Source organism: Leopardus geoffroyi, chromosome D4, assembly GCF_018350155.1.
Source record: "Leopardus geoffroyi isolate Oge1 chromosome D4, O.geoffroyi_Oge1_pat1.0, whole genome shotgun sequence".
Lineage (NCBI taxonomy): Eukaryota > Metazoa > Chordata > Mammalia > Carnivora > Felidae > Leopardus > Leopardus geoffroyi.
The window spans coordinates 12,690,896-12,714,935 of record NC_059342.1 but is presented as its reverse complement, the minus strand read 5'-3'; the positions used below and the strand labels follow the sequence as shown (position 1 = coordinate 12,714,935).

At 46.9% G+C, this 24,040-nt stretch overlaps 1 protein-coding gene and 1 long non-coding RNA gene across 9 annotated transcripts in view; one reads left to right on the top strand and one right to left on the bottom strand.

Annotated features, from left to right (window-relative positions):
• The window catches only part of MAMDC2 (MAM domain containing 2), a 403,751-nt gene that overhangs the window by 68,459 nt on the left and 311,252 nt on the right, over positions 1-24,040 (bottom strand). For all 8 annotated transcript variants that reach the window (XM_045468454.1, XM_045468452.1, XM_045468451.1 and 5 more), the window contains 3 exons: positions 17,335-17,606; positions 14,852-14,936; positions 11,714-11,851 (listed from right to left, as the gene is read on the bottom strand). In XM_045468454.1, coding sequence (XP_045324410.1) covers positions 11,714-11,851; positions 14,852-14,936; positions 17,335-17,606 — 495 coding nt within the window. The remainder of the gene's footprint in view (positions 1-11,713; positions 11,852-14,851; positions 14,937-17,334; positions 17,607-24,040) is intronic.
• LOC123592981 lies at positions 3,723-21,155 on the top strand. The gene is made up of 2 exons (XR_006710031.1): positions 3,723-3,909; positions 20,490-21,155. It is a non-coding gene; the product is annotated as an uncharacterized LOC123592981 (long non-coding RNA).

Genomic DNA, 24,040 nt, shown 5'->3' with positions numbered 1-24,040 from the left:
TTGAACTAGAATTTCTCTCGGCATCTTGCCAGGCCGTGCAACTCTGAACAAATGGCGATCACAAACTCAGATGACCGGAGGGACCAGCCAGATCAAGTATGCAAACTGAAGTGGAGCGGGTCAGGGAGAAAACAGAGTGATCAATTAGTTGCCAACATTTGAAATCCTGTCTCATCAGCAATGAGAAACAGAAATCAAGCTCCTCTAGAAATACATCAGAAAATCTGATAGCGCTGAGCCCATATTCTCGCGCTGCAGCGAGCCCCTGGTGTAAGGAGTGGCGGCCCCTCGCAAGGGCCTGTGTTCTCTGGTCCCAGGACTGACTGCATCCTTCCCTTTGCTACCAGCTGATGCCCCGACATCCAGGCTGGGGCCTCAGGCTTTTCCCACTGAAGCTCAGAGTCTAAATGTTCATAGAAAATCTATCCATCTGAAAATGATACCCCAGTATTAGTTTGCTAGTGTTGCTATAATACAGTGGCACAAATCGGGTGGCTTAAACAATGGAAATATATATGTTTTTCCCAGCTCTGGAGGCGAGAAGTCTCAGATGAAGGTGTGGGCAGGACTGGCTCCTTCCCAGGGCCGTGGAGAATCTGTTCCACGCCTCTGCCCCAGCGTTGGGTGGTTGACTGGCAATCTTTGGCCTTCCTTGGCTGATAGATCTCTGCCTTCATAGTCATGTGGTGTTCTCCCTTTGTCCAGGTCTCTCTCTCTGTCTGCCTCCCCCTCACTTTTATGAAGACACCAGTCATGCTGGATTAGGGACCTACTTCAGTATGACCTCATCTTAACTAATTATATCTGCAGCAACCCCGCTGCCAAATAAGGTCACACTCTGAAGTGCTGGGACTTAGGACTTCACCATATGGTTTTGAGGAAATACAATTCAACCCATAACATCCACCGCCACAATTTTTTAAACTTTGTACATGCCAAATAAACATATCTGCGGGCTGGAAACAGCTGATGGGCTCCCACTTTGCTGACTCTGGGATGTGATTTTATTTTATTTTATTTTATTGTATTTTAATTTAATTTAATTTAATTTAATTTAATTTAATTTAATTTAATTTTAGAGTTTATTTTGAGGGAGAGAGTGAACGAGCTAGTGCGAGTTGGGGGGGCACAGAGAGAGGGAGAGAGAGAATCCCAATCAGGCTCTGCGTCGTCAGCACAGAATCCGACTTGGGGCTCGAACCCATGAACCAAGATCATCACCTGAGCCGAAATCAAGAGTCGGACACTTAACCGACTGAGCCACCTAGGCACCCCTGGGAAGGGATTTTAAAGGAAGAATCAGAATGTCAGACTAAACAGAATCAGAGAAATGTCTGAACCGGAAGGAAGGCCATGGCCCCCCATCCTAAGCCCCAGTGCCCCCTGCAGCGCTGTGGGGGGCCAGCCAGCCTCAGCTAGAATACTTTACTCATAGAGAGCACATGTGACCAGCTAGTCTCTGTAACACACCTTTGCTCACTGACTCTTGTGTCAAAGGCAGAGAGGAAATATTTCATGCTCTTTGAAACAGGTCTTCTAATGAAACAGAATCCCCTTCCATGATATAGGCCAGCATAGGGGTGCAGGCCTGGAAGGAGGAGAGACCTAACACTTTGTTTCCCTGGGACTTCATTGTAGGGGCCTCTCTTTCTCTCTCTCTCTGCCTCCCCCCCAAATAAAAAAAATAAACTTAAAAAATATTACACATTATATTTTATGACTGCATTGGTATAAAGATGAACACAATTTAGGCAGATTTATTATTATATTTGTTGCTATCACATTCATTTTTTCTCTTCTGATTTTAGAATAAATACAGTGAAAACATTCTCATGGATCCCTAAAAATGTCCCCGGCTCCTAGGCACAGTGACTACTGTGCCTAACGGGTATGGTGACCGGGGCCCCAGCTACTCCAGCTCTCTCCCCCTTATCCTTCACAGCCATCACAACTCCTCCCCAGCTAATCCACACTTAGCATCTTCTTCTTGGAGGACCCAGACCGACACAGCCCTGAAGAGGGAAATCATTCCCCTCCAGGGTGAGGAGCGTCTCCAAGGCCTCCAGGAGACTCTCGGTGAATCCAGGAGACCTCACAATCCACTTCCAAGTGTTTTTTCTACTTGTGGAGCTCACGGTAACTGATTTAGAGGAATGTCTCCCACCCGGTCCCACTGTGAATCCATTTTCCTCACAGTTGACAGGTCTCTGATAGCTTTCTTCTTCTTCTTTTTAATGTTTAGTTATTATTTTTGAGAGAGAGAGAGAGAGAGAGCGAGCGCACACACACGCACGCGGGGCTCACAGACCGTGAGTTCATGACCTGAGCCGAAGTCTGACGCTCAGTCGACTGAGCCACCGAGGGCGTCCCTGATAATCTTCTTTAAAGGCTAGTTACTCACCTGCTGTGTGCACAATATTTTAAGCCCTGGGTTTGCTGTTAAAGTGCTTCATTAACAACTCATGTACAAGACACTCAGCTGAGTGAGCCACAGTCACATTTCGGATCCAAATACCATCCGGTAAACACAATGTGATGTGCCCACAGTGAGTCAGAGAGGCTGCTGTACTAAGACCAGGACTGCTGACACGGAGTCTCCTGCGGAGCCGCTAGACTAGACCACATTCTGCTGCCCTCCCCGCCCTCCCCTCCGTCATTCAGTTGTTGCCAAAGTTGGGTACTATTTACTGACAATCTGAGAAAGACTGTTTCTCACTGGGAAACAAAAGGTACCTGGCTCATCATAAGTTTATCATCTCAGTCCAAGGGTGGGGATAGTCCAGAAGTCACCAGGTGTTTGCCCCAGGAGGCCAGGCTCAGGGTGTATCATCCTTCCTACCCTGAGGAAGAGCAAATGTTTGGGTGAATGCAGGCACCATTTTGTGTACCTTTCTGAGGAATGGAATGAAGAAGGTATTCTTGGAAAATTATGTCTCTGGTGGCTGGTATTATGAGAATTTTCCTGCCCAGCCCTTCTATCTGGCCCAGGGTTCTAGGGCCTCCAGAGAATACCTAGGAGAGGCAATTTTATCAGATCCTTTAAGGGTGAGTAGGTTGTAACTAGGTACCGATAGACCCTAGATGTACAGACCCTGTAACTAACCAAATCACTGGGGATCCTGCAGGCCAGGCAGATTATTAAGTATTCAAACTTTTACTGGGTAAGAAAGAGTCCACAAAGGGGCCATGAGTTCTCCATACAATTGAAACTTGAGAAGGTCACCGCTACCCCCTAAAGTCATTGTTGCTTTGCCGCACTCAGACTGCAAGCCAGTCTACCCTTCCCTAATTCTGGTTTATACACAAAGAGGCTGCAGCTTCTAGGGAAAAAAAACAATTTCTAATTCTGTTGAAAGATCACAATCTTGGTGATGCCAGCCAAAGTCCCCCTCTGAGATCACGCTCTTAGTGAAGGCACACATATCCTTGCTTTAAGTGTACTTTCTTCCTTTCATGCAGCATCCCTCTGTATATTAGCTCAGCAGCCCATGTGGAACCAGTGGCCCCTGAGAGGTAGCCATTTTCCCTTGAATTAGGAAAAAAAAAAAAAAACCTTGAGGGCAGTTCCTGAACTTTTATTTTCAAACAGTCTGGCTAACCAGCATGCCATAAAAATTGCCCTTGGCTTGGCTCCAATGCCAAGGCCTCTGACTCAGCTGTGATTCTGCCTTGTTGGCCACATTTGTGCCCCAGTCGCGGCGTCTGTAACCGTGTCATGTTGTCTGGACAGGCTGTCTCCTGGGTAAGGGGGAGAGCGTGGTCTGAAGAAACCCAAGCCAGCTGGAAACACCCACTGGTCTGCTTCCACTGTGAGGAGAGAGCACCCAGAGACAGGAAGTTATCATGCCTGCTCTCCCCGTCTACAAAACCAACATTGATCTTCACGGGTCCTTGGTTGCAAAGGTTTGGGTAAGTTTTACTATATTAGAGTCAGACGCTAGTCTTTCGATACAGCTTCCAGAGATGACGCAAGTGTAATAAATGAGTATGAAGTGGGATGTCGCCCAGTCTCTGCTAAGACCTCAGTGCCAAGAACAATGGGTGACAAGTACCTTGATTCTATGGTGTCAGAATAGGCTCCTTTTTGGTATCCCTGGCATCTAAGGAGGCACCACCAGATTTATTCCGTCTCTCCCCTGCAGCCTGAATATATGAGGCCAGAGGAGGGTGGGACGGGTCACAGACAGAGTCTCTTTGAAGACAGGTGTCCCGGAGCTAGCCTGTCATGTGTTTTACTTTGACTTCTGAAGGGAAGGGCAAGGGATTGCTTCCCGTTTCTCGTCTTGGTCCAAGAGATGGAGATCTCGGAGAGAGAGCAGAGGAGGGGAACTACCGTCCAGCCTCACCCCTGACCCGTGCTTGCTCCTGGTTCTTGTATTGCCCTGCACCTCAGCAAGAAGGTGCTCAGAGTTCTTGGGAGAACTCGATCAGTGATAACTGGGGTTCGTGGGGTACGGAGGCTGGCACCTGACTCTTGACAGATACACCTAAGGGCGAGATGTCTGCGGACAGAGTGGAGAGAAAGGACTTGGTTGCCAGCGAGCTCTAACTTCCGGAGTTGGGTGGGGCAAAGATGTGAGTCTTGCCTTAGCCTAACTGGGTGACTCAGAAGGCACTGGGTTAGAATATCTTGAAAGGAACTCGTCTCAAAAGGATTGTACGCAGGGTGGTAACTCCCAACAGACGGGGGCTGGGGGGAGGGGGGTGTGTACCATGGCCTACAGGTGCTAAAGGGGATTCCTAGATGGCAGCCAGCGAGTACATCACCTCTGTCTGGGAATAGTGAAGTGGGATTCCCCACCGGCAGTGAGAGGAATGGGCAGCATCGGTCACCGAAAATCCTCTGTCCCCTGCCTTTCCTTTTCTGTTGCCCTGTCACACCTCCTCTAAACCCGGAGGGGCCAAGGCAGCACAGTGAGAGGGAGAAGAGGAGGGAAGAGCAACGGAAGTATGAGGAAATGAAGCACAAACCCTTCTCTCTATGGTGCTACCGCGCTTTGGTCTGGGGGGAGATTTGAGTTGGGTGAGATGCTGGAGTTTTGACTGGACTGAACTTAACTCTTGAAGAGGAGGCTGTTAGTGAATACTTGAAAGCGACCAGGAAGCTAAGGGAAGTCATCCAAGGGCAGGGAAAGGCGAATGAGCAGAGCTCACACAAAGGCAGGGGTGAGAAAATTAACAAAGCTGCTTCCCTACTGAGAGATTAGGCAGGGAACCAATGGATCAATGCAGAGAGTAAATGGGTCACACCATTAAGATGATGCTTCAGCTCAGTCTGAACTGAAAGGAGAAAAGGGGGCCATGAATTATAAAAAGATGATCCATCCATCTCAAGGTCTTGAAGGTCATTCTGACCTTAATTTAGGTTTTGAAACCTTGCTCAGCTCCTAGAGTAGCACTGCATATGATTTTTAAAATGTTAGCAAAGGTTGCCTGGGTGGCCCAGTCAGTGATTGACTTCGACTCAGGTCATGATCTCATGGTTCGTGGGTTTGAGCCCCACATCAGGCTCTGTGCTGACAGCTCATAGCCTAGAGCCTGCTTCAGATTCTGTGTCTCCCTCACTCTCTGCCCCTCACCCCCTCTCAAAAAATAAACATTAAAATTTTTTTTTTAAATCTCAGCAAATGGAAAACAGCATGGAGTTTCCTCAAAAAAAACTAAAAATAGAACTACCCTACAACCCAGCAATTACACTACTAGGCATTTATCCATGGGATACAGGTGAGCTGTTTCGAAGGGACACATGCACCCCCATGTTTATAGCAGCACTATCAACAATAGCCAAAGTATGGAAAGAGCCCAAATGTCCATCAATGGATGAATGGATAAAGAAGAGATGGTATATATATGCAGTGGAGGATTACTCGGCAATCAAAAAGAATGAAATCTTGCCATTTGCAACCATGTGGATGGAACTGGAGGGTATTAGGCTAAGTGAAATTAGTCAGAGAAAGACAAAAATCATATGACTTCACTCATATGAGGACTTTAAGAGACAAAACAGATGAACATAAGGGAAGGGAAACAGAAATAATATAAAAACAGGGACGGGGACAAAGCATAAGAGACTCTTAAATATGGAGAACAAACAGAAGGTTACTGGAGGGGGTATGGGAGGGGAATGGGCTAAATGGGTATGGGGCAATAAGGAATCTACTCCTGAAATCATTGTTGCACTATATGCTAACTAATTTGGATGTAAAAAAAAAAAAAAAAAACAACTCAGCAAATAAACAGATTTCCCTCATGATTTTCCAAGCAATTATCTTCTTTTTTGCCAAGGCAGATAGGAAACAGTAATGATCTGAGCTGTCAGTAGGTTACCTCCTGAAAGATTTTGTTTTGTTTCACAAAATATTAACAAAGGAAAGAATCCATACATGATGAATCAGAATGGTGTAAGAAAAAGCAGGATAATATCCCATCCTCTCCAATATTCCCACGATGTCCCACTAGAGTTCTTATTGCGTTGTTTTAGCCATTGACCACCATGAGACAGAGTGCTCATTTGAAAAATCTGACTCAGGGTTTGGGGATAACTGTTAAAACCCATGGCCCAGTGAAGGAAAATTCATAGACACATCATATTTGTCAGATATTATATTCATTCTTCCCTTTTCTTTTCTTTCAATTTTTTTAACATTTATTTATTTTTGAGAGACAGACAGAGACAGTGTGAGCATGAGCAGGGGAGGGGCAGAGAGAGAGGGAGACACAGAACCTGAAACAGGCTCCAGGCTCTGAGCTGTCAGCACAGAGCCCGACTCGGGACTCGAACCCACCAACCATGAGATCGTGACCTGAGCTGAAGTCAGACACTTAACCCACTGAGTCACCCAGGCGCCCCTCACGCTTCCCTTTTCTACAACACAAAGGCTGAAGCCCTCCTGGGAAGATGTCCTCAACCTCTTGAAGTTTCCGAATAGGTGCACAGCTTCCTTCACCCCTGCTGTTCAGTTCTGTGGTTTTCACCCAAGAAGCAAAGGCATAAGCTGCTTCTAGTAGATGAAGGAACATGAGATGAGTTGTTTGTTTGTTTGTTTGTTGAGCAAAATCTGCTGCTCTGGGTAGACATCTGAACCATTTAATCTTTACTTTGCTGCCCAAATTGATAGAGCTCAGGAAAAATCAATATACCCAGTAGAAGGCAAATGTAATAAGCAAGACAACCGTTCTCTTATTTAGAGCACCGGAGGGGTTTTGTTCCCACCCCAAGAGCAATTCAGGTCAAAACTTTGAGTCCTATGGGCAGAGAGCTGTCTATATATTTCAAGTAAAATATCTGAGAATCTTTAGAACTCGTCTGTTTTAGCTCCATTCCAGGTAGGAGGAAGCCTTATATAGGAGTCCAGGTGTGGGGAGTGTGAGTGTGTGTGTACGCGCGTGTGCATGCATGTGTGTATGTGCATTGGGTGAAGATGAGACGGCTGTCTGGCAACTATTGGTCAAAAACATAAGTGTATAGGGAGTGCCTGGGTGGTTCAGTCAGTTAAGCATCTGACTCTTGATTTCAGCTCAGGTCTTGATTCCAGGGTTGTGGGATCGAGCCCTGTGTTGGGCTCTGTACTGAGCATAGAGCCTGCTCAGGATTCTCTCTCTCCCTCTGCCCCTCTCCCCGACTCGCACTCTCTCTCAAATACAATACAATACAATACAATACAATACAATACAATACAATACAATAATCAGTGTCAAAGCTCAAGAGAAATGGAAGTGAAATAGCAGAGATCCAGGAGGAGCAAGTAGAATTAGGCACCCAGGCTTCCAGTTCATCACGAGCAGGAACATAACGTAGGTCTAGGAGCTACTCTGCTATCATCTTACGTCTCAGCATTCTCAAACACTCTCCAACTACTGAATAAGTACCCACTCTTATGCCTCTACACCTTTGCATATGCTATGCTTCTTATCGATCTAGCCAAATAACAGTTCTGAGATTTCTTCTTCTGGAAAGCTTTCCCTGAATCCCAAAAGCAAGGTGATTTTTCACTTTTCTGTGGTCCCGTATCATTTATTTCACATCTCTGCTAGTCATGCATCACTGTGCAAATTTACATTTGAATACTTTTAGAAATGCCATAATATACATTAACAAAGAACTGTATTAAAGAAAGGCACTGAGAAGTCCTGAAAGAAAGAAATCTGTTGAGCTTTCTTTAGCTCAGGGTTTCCCCTGTTTATTTTCCTCCAGTTACAATGAGTGGTGAATTTGGAGATTTTGATGGATAGCATTTAGGAATAAAACACTAGAACTCCAAGCCCGAGAAGTTGAGGGATCACCCAAAGCGGATAACTAGGTTTGGAGAACAAGTGTTCTGCTCCTTGCCTGGTCCTCTTTCTCTGGCCCTTGTTGACACAGATATGGTCAGCATGTTTCAGGGTCACAGATGAGAGTAAAGAAGTTCTAAGGGTGATGTACTCCTCAGAGGATGGATGACACTCAAGTGACACAGTCAAATGCATGACCCAACAGTAGGGCACAGATCTGTTGCCTGTCCCAAGATATATGTGTTCTGAGCCAACTGGTCCCCACCATCGCTGAGGATGAAAAATAATGTGGGGCACCTGGCTGGCTCAGTTGGTGAAGCACGTGACTCTTATCCTGGTCTTGTGAGTCCCACACTGGGTGTAGAGATTATTTAAAAAAAAGAAAATCTTTTTAGAAAAAAGACAGATGATGTACTGAACAAGTAATCATTAGATCATGATATTGACTACTCAATATCTGCCTCTGGAACTAATTTTTAAGTGATTTGGGAAAGATTCTCCAATATTTCCCCATATTTAAGTTTGGACATCTATGATAATGACACCAGGGAATATAGCAACTTTAATGTATTAGTCTTTCAAGATTCTCTCCACTCCCTGTACTGTATTCTTGAGATATGGTGGAATTTTATGTTGGTTGTCTTAACGTTTTGTTCTTCAAATGAACCCAGTTGTTATTTATTTGTTTATTTATTTAAACATTTAAAAAATATTTATTTATTTTTGAGAGAGAGAGAGAGAGAGAGAGAGAGAGAGAGAGGGAGAGAAAGGGTGAACAGGGGAGGGACAGAGAAAGAGGTAGACACAGAATTTGAAGCAGGCTCCAGGTTCTCAGCTGTCAGCATAGAGCCTGACACGGGGCTTGAACTCATGAATCATGAGATCATGACCAGAGCTGAAGTTGGACGCTTAACCGACTGAGCCACCCAGGTGCCCTGAAACCCAGCTGTTATTGAAAATACTCATGCAGAGCAGATCCTGGGGGCCTCAGCTGGTTAAGCGTTTGATTCTTGGTTTCAGCTCAGGTCATGATCTCACAGTTTCCTGAGTTCGAGCCACATGTCAGGCTCTGCACTGACAGCACAGAGCCTGCTCGGGATTCTCTGCCTCCTCCTCTCTCTGCACCTCCCCCACTCATGCCGTCTCTGTCTTTCTCAAAATAAATAAATAAACTTAAAAAAAATAAAATACTCATGCAGATTCATGGATTAATCTGTCACATGCTAGGTTATCACCCACTCACCACATGATACTCAATTACAGTGTCGTTCCTACAAGTGGAAACAGGCTATGTTTCTGGAGGGCCATAATATGGATAAATATATATATATCCCAATCTTTCGTCATTTCCAAAAGTGCTAACCCTTCCTTTTAAAAGAAGGAAGTGAAAATGTTTTGTCTTTTGTAATCTCAATTATTTATGTAAGTGACCTTAGATGTATCTAAAGAAATCATTTCTGGGTGTTTTTTGTTCTCTTGTGCTACCATTTGGCCTTCTATCTACTGAGTAATCAGTGTCTGGTTAACCAACCTAATACCTTTTGCTGCGATCGCTTCTCTCCCAGCTCAGAGGCCTCTCCGATGGCCTCCCATTGTCAACAGAATAAAGTTAAAATCTCTTTCCTGGCATGTGAGGCCTTGTCTCTGCCTGTCAAGATCATACCCATCCCTCAAAAGCAGTTGACTTTTATCATGTCTTCTAGGACATCCAAGGAACAAGTGATCCCTCCTGTTTCTGAATACCCAGACTTTTCTTTTTTTGACCAAAGTGGGGGACCACGCTTAGAGCACTGGACACAGGCTACCTTGTCTCACATCCAGGTGTGATAGAAATCCTTTTCCCTCTCTCGGATGTATGTTTTTTGAAACTGGGCAAGGACCTTAGGAGAAGTGCCATTTTATTGCCATTTTTCCAGTCAGCCCCCGTACAGGGTCAAATGAATGAAAATGCTAGATCCAAAGTTGGATTTGTCTTAAACAGGTGAGCCCAGGAGGCTCCAACCTCTTAATATGCAGTTACTTCTAAACATTTTGTACTGGACATGTTGAAAAAGAAAAGGAATATATAAAATGAAGGTTTCGAGATAGAAGTTGGCTAACTGGGCCTGGCCGGAGGATGTGTTTTAATGGCTCATGCAATATTTTTAAAGAAAATATTTACCAACTTTAAAAAATTGGGGAAATTTTATATAAAACCCTTGCCTTCCTGATTATCTTAAGAAATCAAAAGATCTGTGCCCCCCAGACCTCCATTCTCACATTGGCAGCAATTAATCGGAGCTGAGGACCCTCCGTACAGGGTATGCACTCTCTAGTTTGCCACAGTCCTCCCCCAGCCCACATGTCTCCCACTTTATAACATCCGCCTGGCTCCTTTAGGAAACTGAGTGTGAGTCTGAATATAAAGGAGACAGAACCGGAGCAAAGGGAGCAATAAGGTCAGGATGGAGACCGTCTAGAGCCAAGAGAAGCTGCAGCATGGCCGCTTGAAACCAGTTAGAGACAAAGTTACACATATACATATAAAAAGAAATTACCACAGAGGAGCAGCAAAGGGAAGAACATGTTCTTTACAAGTTGGCATGCCTTCAGGTATGGGGACACAGTGTCATCGTCAGCAATTTATCAGGACTGAGCAGATGACCTCAGTATCCACACGGCAACAGATCAAAGTAGACAAAAGCGCTGTTTGCCACAGAATCAAAATTCCTATTCTTGCCGTCGATGGAGAGTCAGTTACCAGAATCTCGCTCGTTGGCAAGACCTTGGGGTTGAGGGCTGGAATGGCTTGCAACTGTGGGGAGACCGCGGCTTTCATGAAGCCTACCAGGGTCCAGGTGAGGACTGTCGTAATCCTTAGGAATAAGCCCTCGGCCCGTGTCTCCCTTTCTGTGGAAGCTTTCTCCTCAAAGTCAACCTGTCACCAATAGCCTCTGCTCTCCATCTTCCTGCAGAGGCCACAGTCCACGTGGCCACTAGGTGGCCCTGGTGCACCCGCTTTCAGGATCCCTCCTTGGTCATTTAGGCTCACCTCAGGGCCACTTGGGAAATTCTTAAGGACTTGTTCCCACCACTCCATCTATCTTTAGTGAAAAGTGACCTAGGATCATTCCAGCCTGGTCTTTAGAAATAAGAAATATCGAACAACAAACATAAGAAAGTAAAACATAATATGGAAATGTGAAAATAGCAAGGCCAGGTCACAGGTGCAGGAAAGCCTTGAACTGGGTGGCCTCCTTGGCTAGAGAGCTTCTGTCTGCTGTCTGTCTCGATCTCATGGCCCCTTCTTTCCTCTCTTTCAAGAGGCCTCCAGGCGCATATTCACCCTCCCTTCCCCTTCCTTCTCTGTTGACGAGGCCACAGTTGGGTCAATGTAGACAGGAGGGGGGAAGAGGCAGAAACACTTATTCCGGGAAAAGGACCCCATCTGTCCCCAGCTCACCTAGTTCGTTCTTGAAGGTGTGATCCTGCGGGAGAATGGAAGGGGAGTTCCGAATGTTTCCTCCTCCGACAAACCAGTTCACATTGGGGTTCCAGCGGTTCACGAAGCCACACAGGTGGTTTTCTTCGAAGTCACATTCTGGGAGAAGAGAAAGAAAGAAAGACACACTTTGTGGAGGCACAGTCACAGCGAGGTTTGTATCTCCATGCTCACTGCAGGGTTTGCTCTTAGGGAAGGTTTCTCCTTCCCTTTGACCGTGGGAAGTTCTGTGCCAGGATCCCTGGACAATACTGGAAGTTGTGATCCGTCATTGCATCTTTGGATTATGGCCTGTCCACTTGCTAGCCACGTGGCTTACAGCATGACTTTTCTTAGCCTCTGTTTCTTCATCTGTGAAGCGAGGGGATCACTCCCACCACACAGGGCTGTCGTAAATGTGGCCAGCTCCCAGCACAATGGTTAGTGCTTGGTGGGTCAGTCACCTCGGCTCCAAAGCCCTATTTAGGACTACTCTCCTAGCTCCAGAGGGTAGACAAGATACCCAGGGCTAAAGGACATGTTTCCTAGATGCTAACACCCTCTGCTTTTCTTATTAATAAAAAATAGGATAGACAAGGAAGGCATATCCTAGGCTCGGAGTCCTTCTGCAGCTACTGAAAGGAGAAGAGGGAAAATAAAGAGACTTCACCCACCCCCTACATTTAGTAGCACTGCCATGTTTGTGCAGATAAACTGTTCCCAGTCAACAGACTCCTTTAGAAGGAATAAGAAGTTCACAAACCAGTGCCTCTATTGACTCCCATAATCATCAACTAAAAATATGAAGTATGATTGTCCTGGCCATCTCTCATTGTCCTTGCAGACCCCACCCCTACCTTTTCTCACTCTGCTCTGTCCTCCAGAGGTGGACTTGTATGGACTGTATCAATGGCCTCCCCTGCCTTCTGGCTTCTAGTTGGGTTGGACCGATGGAAAGTGGGAGGAGAACAAGGTTGGTGGTGTTCATTCCTCCAGCTCCAGCCCTGCCAGGTCACCGTGGGTTGGCTGTGTCCCTCTCCCGAGGTCATAGGTCTTGTCAAGAGCCCTCACCACACAGCCACCGGCTCCAGGCTCTGGTGGCCCCTCCTCTCTTGCGCTAATGACTGATAAATCATTGCTCTTACTAGTACTGGATTACCACATAAGCTTTTGCCGGTTTCCTTTACCCACGCACACCCTTGTAGCCCCTAAACAGGCTTCTTCAAATTACTCAGGTTGAATGGACCTTCTGGTTCCATTTTCCTGCCGGGACCCTGACTGATACCGTTATCGATGTGTTTTTACATTAGCCATCACTTAAAGAATTTAAGATTTTTAGCTGCAAATTTACCACTGCAGTTCTGTCAAGTGATGCCACACATTCAGTACCAAAGGCTCTGCTGAACAATAAAATAAAAAGCAAAAGAGTCCTTCATGTGCCAGGTACTGTTCTGAGCACTTTATCTGAATTAACTGATTTAATCCTCAACAGTAGGTACTATTATTAACCTTATTGTAGAGGAAATCAGCAAAGGGAATGCACAGAAAGAAAGCTGAGGGAGGGGACGGGGGGCTCCTGCATCTCAACAGGGTAAAGGTGTTGAGACTCCTTTGGTTTTTTTTAACACACAGGAAGCATTTGAGCAAGGAAAGAGAGGAAACTAACATTTTTAAAGTGCCCAGCACTGTGTCAGTCGCCTTGATACCTGTGACCGCATCAGTTTCCACCTTATTCCTGTGAGGGAAGCATTTTATCTCCATTTTACAGGTGGAGAAACAGAGGCTGTGGGGCACAGGGAGTGGAGGTGGGAGCTACTAGGAGGCGCATGGGTCTAACCCCCCCCCCCCCCCCCCCGCCATACTTCAGAACATGGTCACATTCCCCCTCCGCTTTCTTTCACTTGCCTTAGTATTACACTTGGAAGGTCAGAACAGACAGGTGAGATTCAGGAAATCAACAAAGCCTCCTTTTTATTCAGAACTGTCTCTGACTCTCCTTCCTCTTCCTCTCCCTAGCCATTCAACCTCCAAAGACTGTCAGTGCCGAAAAATCTCTCAAATCTACCGCCTTTTCCCTATTCAAGCCCAGTGTTAGACCTTCATGGTGCCCCGTTTGTAATGTTACAACCTCTTCCTGGGGGTTTTCCTCTCCTACATATTCTCCTTGTTTCCAAGTCATTTTCCACGGGACAGCCAGAGGCAGCCTCAGGCCCCTCCTCTGCCCACTTCAAGCTCCTGCCAACCATGGAATCATCCATACTCCCTGGCTGGCTGGCTGAGATCCAGACTCTTCCTTAAGACTCCCTTGACAGTCCTGATTTAACTCCAGACACCCTACTCAGCTTCTGACCTGAGCCTGAGAATGCCCTCTGCTTCCTCCCTTCTGGGGTCTACCCACAGAGAGCTATTCCCTTCCTGCTCTGCACTTGCACTTGACCAAATGCCGCCCCAGCTTCATGAAACCCCAGCTCAAATGCATCACTGGTGTTCAGTCCTGTCAGATTCCTGTCCTCCTCCTCCGTGCACCCCCACAGCCTGGCCTGGCCTTCTCCAGGAGCACCCATCATAGACAGAAATAGTGCCAGGGGCAGACAGACAGAAGGTGAGCCAGCGGCCACAGAGCAAAGACTGTGTCTTTTCTTTGCACCCTCTCAGAAGCCGGCACATAAAAGGCACCCAACCAGCCCTGCTCCAGGGGCATCTAAGCAACAATGGTGACATTAAGACAGGGGCGGAGGTGTGCATGAGAGAAAAGGAGTAAGCTGAGGAAAGAAGGGAATAGGATGCCCGCTTTTCTGGCAAAACCTGAGTTCCTAGCAAACCGGAAATTATTTTTAATAGAACATGTTGAGGTTCAGGAAGTAAGTCAAGTTATAGTAGTGGCATCTACTTTTCCTTTATATATCCACCCGATCCGGGCAAACCCCAAGGAGCCTTCCTCCGCCATAGACAGACACAACGTATACCATTCAAGTGAACCTCGCAAAGCATCTGAACTACTATGCATGATGCGCTGACTTCTATAAAATTCTTTGCCTTCAGGATTGATTCAGTTCCCTCTGGCAACAGATTTTAGAAAGAGATTCACGCTCCGATGCACTGAAAATGAAGCCCACTTACCGATACAGTAGCCGGTTGTCATCTTGATTTCAAAGAGTGCAATGCTGGCTGTGTTTCCCTGGCCCAGCACACCTTCTATTAAAATCTGCACGACACATGAGGAAGCAAGGAGTTAGGCTACCCACACTGTGTTTCCTTGGTTCAGTACTTCAGTTACTTGTCAGGAAATGCTCAGCAATTCATGGCAAAGCGAGATTGCTTATCTCCGCTAACTGCTATTGTATACCAATCTCATGGTGGGCTTTGTTAAAAGAATATGTGTGCGTGTGGTGTGTGTGTGTACAGGTGAGCAAGGTGTCCAGTATACGCTTGGAGTCAAGTGTCTTTAATTGTCATCCCAACCACCCCCCTCTCTAGAGCCTCTGGGGGCACCGAGTGGCCGTGGATGGAGAGGAGTGCCCACACCCCTGGAGAAATCCGTTCTGAGAACGGTCAGGAACTGAGGGCAGAGGCTTCAGGGGGAAACCCTTCGGAGGAGGGGGAAGAGGAGGAGGGAGGCACAATCTGACCAGCCGTGGGAGACTCCACGGGAGACAGAAGAGCCTCATAAATCAACTCATACTTTCTGTATTGCTGGAAAAAACCTGAAAATTTTACATAAAGAACAGAAGGCAGCTCGACAATTTCTGTGGCTGATTTCAAGCACTGTTGTGGCTCACATTTGGTCCAGTTTCTGGACGTATTTGCTTTTCCTTGTGTGATTTTAGACCAATCTCTGGCAACTATGCTGGTAGATTTAGGATGTGGCCGATAGACAGGAAGACAGTATGAACTAGGGAACTCAGACCTCAACCTTCCCTCCTCTCCCTCCTGCCTGGCGGGGAGGCTGCATGTGGCAGGGGAGGTGGGGGGAGAGAATACAACATTGCAACCCTTTTTGAGGGGAGAGATGAGAAAGGGAATTGAAAAGGGAAGTAGAGGGGCGCCTGGGTGGCGCAGTCGGTTAAGCGTCCGACTTCAGCCAGGTCACGATCTCGCGGTCCGGGAGTTCGAGCCCCGCGTCGGGCTCTGGGCTGACGGCTCAGAGCCTGGAGCCTGTTTCCGATTCTGTGTCTCCCTCTCTCTCTGCCCCTCCCCCGTTCATGCTCTGTCTCTCTCTGTCCCAAAAATAAATAAACGTTGAAAAAAAATTTTTTTTAAAAGAAAAGGGAAGTAGAAATGGAGAGAGGGAGCCCGGGTGGCTCTGTCGGTTGAGTGTCCAGCTTCAGCTCAGGTCATGATCTCACTAGTTGTGAGTTGGAGTCCCTCATCCGGCTCTGTGTTGACAGCCCACCTCAGATCCTCTGTCCCCTTCTCTCTCTGCCCCTCCCCCACTCGTGCACGCATGTGAGTGCGTGCTCTCTCTAGCTCAAAAATAAACAAATATTAAAAAAAAAAAAAGGATTTAAAGAACGGAGAGAGTTTTCGTGAAGGCCCTGTCTCACGAAATATCATACTTTGTGTTTGGACAAGTGAGTTCAGATCCCATCCTCCTTTCCTGTCCCACATAACACCCAGCTTCATGTGACATCATCTACCTTCCTTTTCCAACACTTCTGAGGGAACAGCCACCATCTCGGGAAAGGAATTAGAACATATCCTTTAAGTGGTTTTCCCCTTTCAAGGTATCTTCACTTTTTCTTTTATCTTAGTGAATGTTTTGTTCAAGATTTGTAGCAAACAAGCCATTAGGAAGATAATACACACAGCTTAGAAGGACGAAACAAAATTATTAGAAATGAGAATGCAGGGGCGCCTGGGTGGCTCAGTCGGTTAAGCATCTGACTTTGTCTCAGGTCATGATCTCACTGTTTGTGAGTTCGAGGCCCACATCAGGTTCTCTACTGTCAGCACAGAGCCTGCTTTGGATCCTCTGTCCCCCCCTCTCTCTCTTTCTCTCTCTCTCTCTCTCAAAAATAAATAAACATTAAAAAAAAAAAAAAAAAAAAGAAGTGAGAAGGCTCCCGAAAGCCCATTAGAAAGCAAATTTCCATTGAAGAGGTTGGTTTAGGTCCCATTTGGATTCTCACAGAAGTCCCACTTAAATAGACAAGAAAAAAATCTGGGAAGAAGTTCTTTTAAAGAATAAGCAAAGTATCAATTTGCTATATATTAATTATTATTTTTCTTCTGGGATGCATCTCTTTTTTAAAATGTTTATTTATTTATTTATTTTTGAGAGAGAGAGAGAGAGAGAGGGAGAGAGAGAGAGCGCATGTGGAGGAGGGGGAGAGAGAGAGAGAGAGAACCCCAAGCAGGCTCTGTGCTGTCAGCGCAGAGCCTGATGTGGGGCTCAATTTTACAAACCATGAGATCGTCACCTGAGCTGAAACCATGAGTCAGACGCTTAACCAACTGAGCCACCCCGGTGTCCCTGGGATGCATGTCTCATGAGGCAGTGCATCCTAACATAGGAGATAACTACCTTCAGTGGCAGAAGGTTGCATACGATCTAAGAATAGCACAATGCTACGTGATAAGCCATGTGCCTAAATTCCACCAACCTTGAATTTCTTGGAACTGTTCTGTAAGTCCAAGCTGGCTATGAGCCAGCTGTCAGAAGGCTCCTTAGCTGACCAAAGCAAGCGATCAAAGCTTTCGTCTTCAAATCTCACATAGAGGTTCAGCCGGCTGGTATCTGACAGAAACCTTGAAGATGCAGTTATCTGGTAGACCAGTCGGAGGCAGCTCCATTCCTCAGCCTGTAGGTCAGAACTTAGCAGCACGGCCTTTTCCCCCTGTTTGGCAAAGGAGGTGTCCACGTAAATGTAATGGCCTGGAAAGAGAAGGGAGCCCCGGAAAGGATCAGTCTGCTGTTTGCAATTCAGGGAAATACACAGCTGTGGTCCAGTGAAGAGATAGCCTGCAGATGCGTTTCAATGGCCCATTGAATGTTGCTTGCACATGGGATCTCTGCCTTCTTGTGAAAAATTAGAAGGCCCACAACACAGAGACCACTATCACGTGACACGTGACCACAACAGGCTGGAGCTAAGGAATGCTGCCTCTTCAGAGGGTGACATGGGGGCTCCATTTTACCATAATCCCCACTACTCCCTATTACTTCCTGACACTGAAGCCAAGAGTCCGTGGCCTTTTATGATCTTACACCAGGCCCACTCAGCATGCAGCTTTCATCTTCCTTGTCCCCACATGAATGCGAGTTTGAGAAGTCAGGCGGAGGGGCTGCAAAAGCCAGAAAAGCAGCATGCCTCTGCTGGAGTCACAATACCTTGGTGGACTCAACCTTCTCCTTCAACAACTCCCCACATACCCAGTGATTTGACCTGCATTGAATTGGCATCATTATTGCACATTGAATGTATTTGGTTGCCACAGATCCTGGGGCCTAGGCACAAAAAGCTCAGTGTCAGCTAAACATCACAGTTCTGATAACTAAATGGGAACACAAACGTAAATCACGGAAAACAGGCCACTCATCACTTTCTTCTCCTCCACCCCCTCCTCCTTCCTCCACTTTTCCTTCTCTTCTCTTCTCTCTTCTCCTTCCCCTTTCCCCCCAACCTCCTCCTCAGCCTCCTCGTTTCCTTGCCCTCTTTATAGTCTCCTCCCCTCCTCCTGCCTCCCTTCCCCATTCTTGACACTGATAGGTGGAGATCTGTGGGCTATATCAGGATGTGGAGCAGAGTTTCTACGAAAAAAAACAAAAAACAACAAAACAAAACATATTGGAAGCAAGAACTGTAACCTGAGCCTTCTGAATCTGACTCTGTTCGGCTTCCTACAGCAGTGACCTGATGTGCCTACGCATCTCGGGGACCCACTGCACTCTCATTCTTGCTCAGAGTTTCCCATATTCGTGGCCAGCATCTAACCTGCGGCCTTCCATCCTGGAATCACCTCCCCCACCCCTTGCATTTTAGGCTCCCCAACACCAAACTCTTACTAGAAAGGCCCTGAAACTCCTCTTTGCTTTGCTTGATGTCCTTCGGCCCCCATCCCCACCCCGCACATTCATTGCCCCAAATGCCCACCCCAGCCGGGCCCCCTGGGCTTTCGTGGTGAGCACTGATGGGCCAGCAGACGCTCAGCTGATGGCCAGCCTCGCAGTTAGGGTGCTATCTTCAGGGAGCCTCCCTGGCCTGTGAAGGGTTTTGAGATCAATATCTACTTCCAGCGGGCAGTCTTTCAACTTCTGATAGCCAGGGCACAGTGTGCTGGGACCATCACTCTGGCAATCTGGCCAGCACATGAATCACAGGGGCCTTCTTGGTAGCCCTGCATTCTATTTGCTGATGAATGTACTGTCTTTCAGGTGTAATGGTTATGCTGGGGTGACCGTGCGGTGCAGTGGACCCCACCCAGGATCTGTAAAGCACAACCGTTGCTTAAAACTCTACCATGCATAGGCTGTGTCATCAGTTTCTGTATCTGCAAAATGGGGATAACAAAACAGTGGAGTCCGGTTACCTATACATTAATACTTTGGGAAGGCACTCAACGTACTCAGAAAAAAACAACTGAAAATGACCCAACCACTGCAATATATATAGGAATGATTCGTACAAATCATACACGGAATGATTTCGTACAAATAGCCACTAAATAACATCTGCTTCTATATTTCAGCACTAAAAGGAAAAGTGGCTGTGTTGCACGTGCAAATAGTATAATATATAGGGAACCACGTCCACTGCAGTCTGCAATTTAAGGAAGTTTCAAGGGCAATTTTGATGGTGTCCGATTTTCACCTTTTGTGCTGACTTGAGAACATAAGGCCCCAGCGAGCTAGGACTTGCAATCTACGGGGTCATTGTAAGGACCTGATGAAAATGATGTATCTAAAAATGCTTTGTAAACTGTAACGCCAATTGTTAGTTATTTCTCTTATCATCAGGGGGAGGGGTCCTTTAGTTGTTCCAGAGATAGTGAGAAATTGATGTCGCCTCCTTTTTGTCCACTACGGTTCGGAGCCAACCAACATTTGTTGAGGTAGCAGACCAGTAGCACCTTTTCAATGCTAAGACGACAACAGTCTTCACCCAGTTCACCTCAGTTGACCCCTCCACGTTGACGTCTAGGCCTCTACGCTCTTTAGCGCCGGGCCCCTCCTGGCTGCCTGTCCTCACAGCTAAGCTCCCCTGGCTGTCATCCGGGACTACTCACCATCCCATCCAAACTGGGCCTTGGCACATGTATGATCCTGGGTGAAAACTCGTGACCTAAATCTGATAATGACGCCTATGTCTCTATTTTGTTAGCTCTTAGTACCACGCACGTCGAACACAAGGACATGGCCTTCTTTCTGGCAGCTTCCTTCCCCGGGCTGAAGTCCAGCCCCCTGAACTCAGGCAATGACCTTCTCACCAGATTTCCTGAAGGCCTTGCTGCCTGTCTCCTGGGATGGGGTCCTGCCTGTGGAAGCGCATGGTGGAGGGGGGGGGGAGGGTCACAGTTATCGCTCCAGACTGATGTTGGTTCAAATTCCAGTCACATCACTTACAAATCGTGTCATTTTGAGCCAGTTACTTATACTATCTGAGACTCCCTTTCTTCATTGGTGGAATGAGAATGCTAAAACACTGACTTGGCAGAGTTTTAAAGATTAAATAAGGTAACGTAAGTAAAGATCTCAGCACTGTGCCCAAGGGTTTGCATGGGGTAAACTCTTAATAGATGTTAGCTCTTATCTTTCCAGCTGCCCAATCAGTCTACTCTTCCTGGTGGCTCGCTCACCTCGTCATCTCATGTGGGACCTCCCTGATGCCAGCTGCCACTTGCCTTACCTGCTACCCATCATCCTGCCCTTCCGACACCAATTCCTGCCCACTGCACGGGATATCCACACGCAGCTGTATCCGTTCTCCTTGGTTCCTGCTCCAAAGCTGTGGGCACACCTCTTTCTAGGTCTCAGCCACAGCCGTCCCATTGCCCGACTGTGTTTTCTGCCATGACAACCATCTCTGGGATCTACCAGCTGATCAAAGCAGCCCAGATAAGAATGCATGCAAAGCACCCGGCAGATGTTCAGAAGGTTTTTTTGTTTTTTTGTTTTTTGGCTATGTAGGAGAGAGGATGCCTCACGTAGCACATCTTCAATTATGTATAAAGCCATCAGCTTACATTTTGAAGGAGTCTTGCTTTCTTCACACATCAAAGACTTCCAAAAAATTAAAAAGTCAAATGTATACAAAACGCAATGGGCATAGGGGTTCTCAAAAACTGTTGACTGTGTTACCAGAAAATAAATTGTACAGCATTTCTCAAATGTAAAAACTGTATTAAATATTCAGGATTGTTAGTATCTGTTTTTTTTTTCTATCAGACTCACAATTATTAATAAATCTGATTACCTCTAGCAGAAGAAAGTTCTGTTCTGAGAATATCTAAGAAAAATCACAGATTTCTATGGTTTGCCTAAAGTATGCTCACCTTCTGTGTCTCGCTTTACTAGTATCCTCTGTGGTTTAGTAAATCACTATATGAATATATATGGATAAGAAACAAAGATTCAAAAGGAACTGACATTTGTTGTGTTGTAGGCATGAGATTCTTGATGTGTGTTCTTCCCTCTTAATCCTGACGGATGATCTCTATCAGGCAGGAAATGCCACTTGACAAGGGAGGAAAGAGATGCACAAAGGTCAGTGCAGCAGTCCACGGTCACGGGGAGTGAACCAAGGTTGGGCTCCAAGTCCCTGCTTTCCGCCCCCCCCCCCAACTGCCGCCTCCCACCGCTCCATGCTGCCTCCAAACATTTCCTAGTCTGTCTCTTTATTAATTTATCTTTTCATAATTGTATTCATCTTCTTATAGCAGGAAGGCAAAGTTTTCTTCCTTTTCTTTATTGCGGAATCCTAGATGGACCGACGTTTCTAACGTGCAAGCCCATATGGGCTTTTCTACAAATACTCTTCATACTGATAACACAATAACCAGATTAACTTTTCTGTCATATCGCCTCGACTATAAAAGGCTTTTTGCATAGTTTTATAAAATTAGGATATGCCTTATAGTTGATCTATAGTAGTACACCTTCCACCACCTGCAAAGGATGTTAGCAAACCAGAGGTTAGAATCAATGCATGCAGAATAAGATATTTGCACCTGCACTTGGATTAGTGACAGAGGACAGAGACCCCACAATCTTGGGCTCAGAGGACCCCAGCCAGAATCTCCTATAGTGACTGCTGGGGTGTGGGGTCTGGGGCAACAAGGAGCCACTCAGCATGAGGGCAGCACCGGCTCATAAGTACAAGGTACAGCCCAGAGTTTCAGCTCAGCGTCCTGGTAAGTATTTACTCGCTGGCATTGAGGAGAAGGCACTCTGTGCGCATCCATTTGCGGGCTGGGTTGGACCCCTACGTGTCAGACGACAGGTGCTCTGTACTGCCCAATGTAAGCAAGTCTGCCAGACTTCCAGTCTCCCTGCTGCATTAGAAAGGGTCTCTCTACAGAGTTTTGCGAAGCAGATCTCCAGGAAATGTTTTCGATGGGAATGGCTTCTTTCCTTCCCTCTCTTTGCCAGGTCCCTAATAATGACACAGCTTCAGGAAACTCCTCATTCCCATTCAGCAAAACTGCTCCAAATCCCTGGCTTTCAGTTATCTGCCATGCATAGACATGAATGAGCTCTAAGAGGTATGCACTGAAGCCTAAATCCCCCCAGACAGCAATGCACTGATTTTTAGTGTGACTTAAAAGGCAGGACATGGTTCTGAAATGTAATGGAGAAAATGATCTATAATTGAGAAGAAGTGACTGGCATTCACAGTCCTATTTTGGTCCCAACTGGTAAGAAAGCCCTCCCAGAATGAATCCTCTGGTATAACAGAGGCTCTCGTGCTGGGGAACGTCTCAAATTCTGCTTCGCTTACGGAGAAAGGAAGCCTGCATTTCAACAGCAGCAGCAAATTGTCACATAGAGGCTTCAGGGCCATCCCAGCACCCAGGGCTGTGGGCAGGGTGGACCCTTTTTCCTGCCATGCAAGTTGACTTTTCCCGGTATCCATTTGTAAGTGAGAATTTCCCCTTGGTACCAGGGGAGCTACAGCCATGCCTCTGAGTGCAGGAAACTAGAAACTTCATGTGTGGGGCTGGAAGCGAGCTTGCTGTGCAATAGTGCCCCGGGGAAGGTTTTATTCCCTCTACTGCCACTTAGCATTAAAATGGAAGACAACTGTGAGGCCCAGGTTGGACTCACGGAATATAGAGGGTGACCATCAACTGGCAACACGAGTCCTGGTCCTGGGAGAAGGCCATGGGGACGGGTGGGGTCTCGCTTCTTCCTCTAACTGACTCAGCATCTTCTCCCGCTTCTGGGGTGTCTGGCCTGAGGGCAATTTCCACAGGAAGGCTGTGGCACCTTTCACTTTCGAGGTGGCTTTGCTTATAAATCAGACGGGAGCGGCACGAACGTCTCCGACTCCCCTGGGTCGCAGAATGCTTTCTTCCTCGGGACTCCTCGATACCCTCTCTCTGTAGGTTTTTGCTCCTACCTCCCACCTGCTCTTCCCACGCATCTCCTTGGGACCGGCCTACCCTCGTCTCTTAAGTGCGTGCATTCCCCTGGGTCTGTGTCTGGTGTCTCTACTCCGATGAGTCTTTTTCCCTGTAGCAGGAGCTGCTAACTGCCTACCCCCCATCCGTTCTCTCCTGCTTCCTCTCTGAAGAGCCCTGGTTTGATCGGGGCTGGTGCTGTCCCCAACCAGGACATTGCCACTGCCACGCCACCCTTGCATGTAGAGGTGGCCCATGACAAAGTTCCAGACGGAGATATAAGAGCACTTCGCTGGATGGGGTTTCCGGGAACGTTCCTCTAAAGACAGGCCCGATGCAGTTGGCTTCTCCTTTCGTCCCTCCTTTCCTCCTCCTTCCCATCTGAGGTGTGGGTGCCATGGGCTGCAGCTGCAGGACCCATTTGTTTATTTATATTTTTTAATTTTGAGAGAGAGAGAGAGAGAGAGAGAGAGAGAGAGAGGCAGGCAGAGAAAGGAGATCGAGAATCCCAAGCAGGCTCCATGCCATCAGGGCAGAGCCTGATGTGGGGCTCGATCCCACCAACGGCAAGATCATGACCTGAGCTGAAATCAAGAGCCGGACGCTTAACTGCCACCCAGGTGCCCCATGCGGTGGCCATATAAACCCAGGAGATCCCTGGGGTGACCAACTCATCCTAGTTAGCCTGGGACTTTCCTGGTTTTGAAACAGAAGGTCTCGTATCCTGGGAACCCCCTGAGTCCCAGGCAA